This window comes from Podarcis gaigeae, assembly GCF_964106915.1.
Source record: "Podarcis gaigeae genome assembly, chromosome: 3".
Taxonomy (NCBI): Eukaryota; Metazoa; Chordata; class Lepidosauria; order Squamata; family Lacertidae; genus Podarcis; species Podarcis gaigeae.
In genome coordinates, this window is record NC_139680.1 from 90,428,436 (window position 1) to 90,437,590 (window position 9,155).

Sequence of the window (9,155 nt, forward strand, 5' to 3'; positions counted from 1 at the left end):
TGCATTTTAGCAAAAGCAGCCAGAAGGAAACAAGACTCAAAGGAAACCCAATTGAACAAAGGCTGGAGTCCATACTAGGCATGCAGGATGGCGCAGGTGAACAAATTCACACAGTGGCGCTCTCCCACATCAATGTCATTAGCTTCCTATTTGCGCCCAGGCTCAATTCAAAGTGCTGGTTCTAGCCATCAAAGCTCTAAACAGCTTAAGACCATGCCAGCTTGCAGTGATCTACAGGCTCGGGATGAATGGGAGAATGGATACGTGACGAGGAAGCATGATGCCTGCGCAAGGACTCTTGAGGCTATGTTCACATTTCCAGGCTTTCTGTAGCCCACCTTTCCTCCAGATCAGATCACAGGGCAGCTTACGACGCCACACATTCAGTGGCCAATGTTAAATAAAACAGAATTAACTCCAGACACCCAGCACCAGCCAGCATCATCAGGATCCAGACTAAGTCAAGAACTACTGTGTTCACCGCACTCTTCAAGGACCTCATTACACTTTTAGAGAGAGAGTGCAACTGCAATTACTATGGGCCTGAATCTGATTTTTAAAAGAAATATCATTGCTCTGCAATTTCTGACTTTACATTACTTTTTTTTTTAATTGCTTTCACTTCTCCAAAACCAAGTTGATCTTAACTCTTTTTTATATATATAAAAAGCACTGCAGCTATATTTAAATAGCAGATGAGGAGAGTTTTTGTTTTTACTGAGACCAGTAAACCAGAAACAGAGAAAGGAGGGCCATATGAACTTTTAAGAGAAGGTATATTTTCAGGAAGGCTTGGTGAATCCTACATCCAGGATCACATTCTGTGCTCAGTGAATAGCCTATGCACACAGAGCCTGACAAATAGCACTGATCTTAATAGAACTAACTTATGTATGAGCCTATTTAGGACTGGGATGCCAAAACAAAGCTGAAATGCTTTGCCTGCTGTAAAAACTGGTATTTTAAGGGAGAACTCTTGCGCTTATACACTTCATCCACCCCTTCTGTAGTATACAATTACTCCTTCCTTCCTTCCTTGGCTGCAGGCAACCCATGGTTTTCTGTTTTGTCTAAGTCAATAAACTATGGTTTCCAAATGCTGGACTCTAAGGCAAGTGCAAACCAGAGTTTGCTGGTTTATGCAAAACAGAAAACTATGGTTTGCCTCATACAAGGAAGGGAGGGAAGCACTGTACATGAGGGCAGAGGAGGTGGAAGCTACTGAGCCAGAGACTCCTTAAAGCCTCTTTCATATACTGCTAAACCATAGCTCGACACTACTTTTAATCAGCCCAGTTCAACACCGAGAAAAATTATTTTGGGAGAAGCTTCTTTTAAAGACAACATCAGCAAACAGCTGTTCACAGTAGAAAGAGGAAACTGACTAAGATACCAAGCTAGTTTAAGTACACAGAGTGACTTTTGTGTTCCCACACCAAGCTAGAAGCAGATTACAGCACTCCCACCACCCCTGCTGAATTGTTTGAGTCAATTCATAAGCCTGGCCTGTCAAGTTTCAGACACTGGTCATCCCCCTCCTGTGAATTCCTGACACATTTTGGAGACAACAGTTCAAAATATCTGCTGCGTATACTAGTTAACTGAAGGCTAAACCTTCTCAACTCAACACGGAAGCATATATTTCCTATTTAAAGCTTGAGTGTGAGGAAATTCTAATGGGAAAGCTGCTACTACAGGATCATGAAGATACTTGTGGCACACAGCTTGATATCAATAATAAGTCTGATGTGCAGAGCCAAAAAAGTTCCCCATCTCTGTCAGACCTCCCCATTTAGCCTGTGAAACCATTCTGGCCAATCTTCACCCAACTGCTGTACAAGTGACATCATTTATCTGTTTAACCCACCAGATGGATCCAATTCCCCACCCCTGCCCTGGAGGAGAGCTTTCTACTCCTCACCTGCAAAATAAAAGGGACAAAACACTTGAACTCAGAGAATTCTTGAAGAGTTCTTTCCATAGCTGATATAGAGATGACAAAATAAGATTCAGCCCATGGCATCTGTCTTTTAAAGATGCCAAAGGACTCCTTCAGCTACAATCTGCAATTGTTCCACAGCAGAACCATAAATGTCTACAATAACTCAGCAGACATTCCCATTAGTGAACATATTCAAGGAAGAGGAAGTATTCAGGAGGTCCCAACCTAAACAATGTGGATTCAAGTGTTTGCAAGCACAAAACCTATTTACAACGGAGGGAGGAAGCATTCATAGCATTATTTCTTGTACTAACTCAGGGAAATGTTTACTTTGTTCCCTAGCTTTGAATCTGCTTCAAGTAAAATTGTATACTGCACAGGCCTGAGGTGCCTTGCGTTGTAGAAGCCAAGTTCCTTAACACTTTGCTACACAGACAGAAATGTTCAAAAGGCATATAGAAGTAGATCTCATCTTGGAGAAATGAATACTAAGGAGAGGTGCCAACTCTAGCTATAAATAGGGAAGGTCACAAAACAGCAGGGACGCATGTTGGCTGTCTATACACTCACTACACCAAACATACCAGAGGGAAACTGATACCCTTTCATCATGCTACAGGGTTCAAGATGCTAGCGATTCCAGGGAGCTCAAAGAGGTGCAGAGAGGGTTCTTGGTCTGGTTCTAGATGTAGAAAAGTACCTTTAAAGAGCCAGGATATCACAACTTTCAACTTTTCTCTCTGTTGTGTTATAGTGATGGAGGGGGGCAGGGGTCCCACATCTGGTGGAAGCCTCCCTTTTAAACGTAAATCTTAAAAGGAGTAGTATCTCTTTGTAAACAAAATGTGTGCCCCAAGTATTTGGAGCAATACTGACTGGGCTAAGAGTCAACGGCTGAAAAACACTGCCATTAGATGCTGTAATTTGAAAGCCACTTGTTTCTTGAATCATTTTATGCCATCTCTGACACCTTTTGAGTCATTTTTGCAAAACAAAAACCATGTGGATAAACTTGCTACTGAAGGAAGCTACGAACACTTACCTTGGAGTGAAGTCCCATTAAACTCAACAGGGCTTACTTCCAAGCAGATATGCACAGGATAACACTGTTTAAAGGTTTGTATACAAAGAAAGGAGTGGGAGTTTTTGTGGGGGGGGAGATACTCCTTGGATTTTAAAAAATGCATTATTAAGGGTTTTCAACTGCTGGTAGCCACCTTGGCTGATGGGCTGGGAAGATGGGCTGTGCATATGCCTGAAATACTTAACATGCTTTTATTCATATTTAAAGCCTCTATTCAAGAGCTCCTAGTCTCATCTTGGACACACTCCTATCTCTTTGTATCGTTTTAAGTTTCTATCCTGCTGCATCCCTGTCAATTTCCTTTAAAATACATCATGTCTCTCTATTCAAGTACCAGCTTCCTGATGAATACAGAAGCATCAACATTCACAGTCTTATTCACCACAACAATTCAGAAAGACTCACCTCCAAAATTAGCGAGTCTCCCAATTCGAGTAACTGGCACCTTTCGCTCCCGGGCACGTTCACTGAGCTGCAGGGATTTAGGAGAATACGGACCATTAATATGGACAACTATTTTCCAAGCAAACGCATCAAGAATTCGACTTTGGCAGCAGAAAAATGGCTAGCAGTGCAATGAATGTCTAAAAAGAACTAAGTCCTATTTTGTTCAACAATACTAGTTCTGTAATTACTTATGAACCTGTGTGATCACATCCAGATCAATCCTAGTTGCTACCATGCCTCTAACTTTTAGAGCTAAATAAATGAGCCTGACAACCAATGTCTGACGACATCACAGAAGCCGAGAAGGGAGAAAGAAGATGATTTTCTGTTGTTTGAAGGCAGAATTGCAAGGGGTGTGTAGAACATGCACAAATTTAGAAAGGTTGCATAATTTGTCTAAATTAAACAGCTTGAATATTTCTGTTTGACCAAGTATAGAATTTTGATTCTGGCATCGACGTCTTCAAATCACAGAATACACAACATCCATTTCCTGCACTAAGTAATTTCCCAAGCTGTGCCAGCTACTTAGTTATGTCTGGTATAGTTTGTTAGTGGTAGATCTCTTTAGGTGGGTGGGAGTGGGTGATTTGGTCCCTGATGCAGTCACAGCATCTGGATTACACTATTTCTTTCTCTCCCTCCCTCCCAAACACACACAAGATAAGAAAAGAACGTTGCACCATGAGTACAAATACAAAATTTTAAAAATAAAACTTAAGTATAAGGCCAGCTCTATAGGGGTACACTAGCACCCAATTATTCTGAAAGTGCTGGGTGTGACCTATAAAGCCTATAGCGGCTTGGGACAAGACTACCTGAAAGATTACCTGCCTAGACTCAGAGTTCGTCCAGAGAGAGCCTCTTCTCTATCCCTCCAACATCTGAAGGGCTATTGGAAAGAACTCAAGAAAGCACCATCTCAACCAGAATTTTGTTTTGTTTTTTTTAAAAAATATTTTTATTAACAATTTTTGGTTTAATCACAATGCCAATAAAACAATACAATCTCACATCTCTTTAACATAGATCTTTTCACTTCTTTGGACTCCCTCACATCTCCCGCTCCTGCGTTCCTGGTTATAATTTTACTCAGCAAATTTGTCCCCTTACTTTTTAATCATCATAACTAATTTTCCAATGTTATACCTCTAATTTTGACTATCGTTTTATTCAAATCTTAGAAAATTTAGATATAACCAACATATTCCAAAATTTTTATCATTTCTTAAATTTATCTTATCTTCCTAATTCACTTCCTTAAACTCAATGGTGCCAAGTTGTTTGTACTCTAGAATCCTTCTTAACATTCATACAATTTGCAATATTTTTGTAAATAAATCTTAAATTTCTTCCAATCTTCTTCCACCGTCTCCTCTCCCAGGTCTCGGATTCTGCCGGTCATCTCAGCCAATTCCATGTAATCTATCAGTTGCATCTGCCACTCTTCCAGTGTGGGTAGATCTTGTGTCTTCCAATGCCTGGCGACAAGTATCTGTGCTGCTGTTGTTGCATACATAAAAAATGTTCGATCCTTCTTTAACACACTCTGGCCGACAATACCCAGAAGAAAGGCCTCTGGTTTCTTAGGGAAGGTATACTTAAATACCTTTTTCAACTCATTATATATCATTTCCCAGAAAGCCTTCACTCTAGGGCAAGTCCACCAGAGGTGAAAGAATGTTCCTTCATTTTCCTTACATTTCCAACATTTATTGTCAGACAAGTGGTATATTTTTGCAAGTTTGACTGGGGTCAAATACCATCTATATATCATTTTCATAACATTTTCTTTCAAAGCATTACATGCAGTAAACTTCAACCCAGTGGTCCACAACCTCTCCCAGTCTTCAAACATAATATTATATCCAATATCCTGTGCCCACTTTATCATAGCCGATTTAACCGTTTCATCTTGTGTGTTCCACTTCAGCAGCAAGTTATACATTTTTGAAAGTACTTTAGTCTTAGGCTCTAACAATTCCGTTTCTAACTTTGATTTTTCCACCTGGAATCCTAGCTTTTTGTCAAGTTTAAAAACTTCTTTAACCTGAGCATAATGTAACCTATCTCGCACTTTGTCCTTCATTTTCTCCTGACTCTGCAATTTCCAATTATCTCCATCTTTTTCTAGTATTTCCCAATACTTCAGCCATTTGGCCTCCATACTGAGTCTTTTCCGGGCTTTAGCTTCCAATAGTGAGAGCCACCTTGGAGTTTTATTTTCCAATAAGTCTTTGTATTTTATCCAGACTTTAAACACTGCTTTTCTGACAATATGGTTCTTGAAAGTCTTGTTGATCTTAACCTTGTCATACCATAAATATGCATGCCACCCGAAAGCATTATTAAAACCTTCCAAATCTAATACGTCAGTGTCCTCGAGAAGTAGCCAATCTTTTAGCCAGCAGAAAGCTGCGGCCTCATAATACAACTTTAGGTCTGGCAGGGCAAAGCCCCCTCTTTCTTTCGCATCAGTTAATATCTTAAACTTAATTCTGGGCTTTTTGCCCTGCCAGACAAATTTAGAAATATCTCTCTGCCACTTCCGAAAGCACTCTGTTTTGTCCACAACTTGCAAAGTTTGAAACAAAAACAACATTTTTGGCAATACATTCATCTTAATAGCAGCAATTCGGCCTAACAAGGAAAGCTTCAGTCTTGTCCATCTTTCTAGATCTCTCTTGATTTCTGACCAACATTTCTCATAGTTGTCCTTAAATATACTCAAATTTTTTTATGTTAAGTTTACCCCTAGGTATTTTACTTTTTTAACCACATTTAACTCTGTCTCTTTCTGAAACCTTTCTGACTCTGTAACTGTCAAATTTTTCCCCAAAACCTTAGTTTTTTGCTTATTTAATTTAAAACCCGCCACCCGGCCAAACTCTTGAATCAGTTGTAGTACTCTTTTCGTACTAGATTCTGGCTCCTGTAAAGTCAAAACTAGGTCATCTGCAAAAGCTTTAAGTTTATACTGTTTCGCTCCAGCCCATATTCCTTCAACCAACCGGTCTCCTCTAATCATGTTCAAGAGCACCTCCAGGACAGAAATAAATAACAAAGGGGAAATAGGGCAGCCTTGTCGTGTTCCTTTTTCAATATTAAGCTCTTCTGTCACCACATTGTTAACTATCAGTTTGGCCTTTTGTTCTGAATAGATTGCCTCTATTCCATTTTCAAATCCCCGTCCCACTCCCATCCCTTCCAAATTTTTCTTCATAAATTTCCAAGATATGTTGTCAAAGGCCTTCTCCGCATCTATGAAAATTAACACAGCTTTTGTATTAATATTTGTTTGCAGAAGTTCCAAAATGTCAATAATATTCCTTGTATTTGCAGACAAATGTCTGCCTGGGAGAAAGCCTGCCTGGTCCTTATGAATTACTTCATTTAGAACTTTTTAAAATCTATTTGCTAAAATGTCCGCAAAGATTTTGTAATCCACATTTAAAAGGGAGATGGGACGGTAATTCTTAAGTTGTGTCTTTTCAGTTTCTGATTTAGGTATCAACGTGGTGAAAGCCTCTTTCCACGTTTCCGGCGCCCTTTTCCCTTCCAAAATTTCATTGCCTACCTCCAACAATGGTAGTATCAAATAGTCTTTCAATGTCTTATAATACTTGGAGGTAAGGCCGTCAGGTCCTGGGGATTTGCCCAATTGCATGTTCTGGATCGCTTGTTCAATCTCTTGTCTTGTTATTTTGGAGTTCAGGATTGATCTGTTGTCTTGTGACAGTTTTGGTAATCCATTCTTTTTCAAAAATTGTTCAATCGCCACCTCATCTTGTGGCCCTTGAGTGTACAGTTGTTTGAAGTATCTCTGGAAACACTTTCTGATCTCCTCGGGGTTCTGTATATTTCTTCCTTCAATCTCTAAATTTGTAACTGTATTCATTTTTTGTCTCTTCAACTGCCAAGCTAGCAGTTTCCCACATTTGTTTGCCGATTCAAATGTTCTCTGTTTCATTAGTTTAATTTTCCACTCTATTTCCTGATTTATCAATTTAGAATATTGCGCCTGATAAAGTTTAATTTCTCTCAGGATCGGCTGTGACTTCGGTTTAACCCTTAATTTCTTCTCACAGTCTTTAATTTTCTCCAAAATTCTGTCTTTTTTCTCATTTTGTGTCCTTTTCTTTACCGCATTCTGCTGTATCAAGAACCCCCTCATCACCGCCTTACTTGCGTCCCAGATAATTCTTTTTTCCACCGTAGTGTTCAAATTTATCTCGAAGTAATCTTTCAAAGCTTTTTGGGCCTTCTTAATGATCTCCTGATCCCAAAGCAAATTGTCATTCATCCTCCATCTGAAGGAGCCGGTTGGTAGTGGTCTCATGTCCATCTTTACTGCATTATGGTCGGAGCAGGTCTTTGGGCAGATTTCCACTTTTTTGATCTTAGGTGCCAGACCTCTAGATATCCATATTTGGTCGATTCTTGTCCAAGTCAGTTGGGCTTCAGAAAAGAATGTTCCTTCTCTTCCCAAGGGGTTCTTTGTTCTCCAAATGTCAATCAAGTCCATATTATCAGTTAGTTCAAAAAAAGTCTTTGGTAGTCTGCCATCCTTTGTTACATTTTGACTTTGTGACTTATCCATGTTGGTTGAAATGACCCCATTCATATCTCCCATCATAATGATGTTGTCATAGTCCAGATAATCCAGCATGTTCTCGTGCAGCTTCTTGTAAAATTCTGATTTCCCCTCATTTGGTGCGTAAATTCCTAATATCAAAAGCTTCTCTCCTTGGTGTTGTATCTCAATTGCCAAAATTCTTCCTTGTTCATCTTTAAATAAAAATTTTGGTGACAGGCTCTCCTTTGCATATATCACCACTCCTCTTTTCTTAACTCGATCCGAAGAGATAAATTCTTGGCCTAGTCTTTTGTTTATTAACACTTTTCTATGGAGCCTGGTCACATGTGTTTCTTGCAAGCAAATAATGTCCAATTGTTCTTTTTTCAATATGTGAAATATTCTTCTTCTTTTTTCCGGGGAATTGGCGCCATTAATATTCCAACTCAAAAGTTGCAGAGACATCCTGAATAAATCTGTTATTGTTCTGGTGGGGGTATCTTTTTCTCTGAATCTTCAGCTTCCGAAGGTGGAATTGGTCCAGGTCTCAAGGGTAGTTCAAGCCCTTTTTGAGGATCTTCTCCGTAAGCAGTCAAAAATTTGTCACTATCTTCAGGTGATTTAATTTTAACCTTTTTCCCTCTAAAAGTAAAGGATAATCCTTGAGGAAATTCCCACCTAAATATAATTGAGTTGCTCCTCAACAACTTAACCAGTTCCAGATAGGTGGATCTAAGGTCCAAAAGTTGTTTCGGGATATCTTTGTAAATTTCAGCTCTCTTGTCCGAGATGTCCAGTGACTTTCCGTAGTGTAGGCCTAGAATTTTATCTCTTTCCTCCTTCGATCTCAGGGTTATCAAACAGTCTCTGGGCTTGCCTTTGCTCGCAAACTTTCCGAGTCTGAAGGCCGACACAATTTTAAAGTCCTTTCCTTCTTCCAAAGGCCAGAATTTAGAAAATTCTTTAGTCAGGAACTCAATTAAGTTTCCTTGTTCAAGTTCTGGTATCGCCCTCAGTCTCTGATTATTCTCCCGGTTCCGCAATTCAATCATAGACAGATACATCTGCTGCTCCCCAACTTGTTTAGACAGTGGCTTGACCTTTTG

The 9,155-nt window shown here is 39.6% G+C and overlaps 1 protein-coding gene across 2 annotated transcripts in view; it reads right to left on the minus strand.

The window, feature by feature from the left end:
- The window catches only part of COQ8A (coenzyme Q8A), a 68,042-nt gene that overhangs the window by 32,558 nt on the left and 26,329 nt on the right, over positions 1 to 9,155 (minus strand). For both annotated transcript variants that reach the window (XM_083732434.1, XM_083732435.1), the window contains exon 4: positions 3,432 to 3,498. In XM_083732434.1, the coding sequence (XP_083588560.1) occupies positions 3,432 to 3,498 (67 nt within the window). The remainder of the gene's footprint in view (positions 1 to 3,431; positions 3,499 to 9,155) is intronic.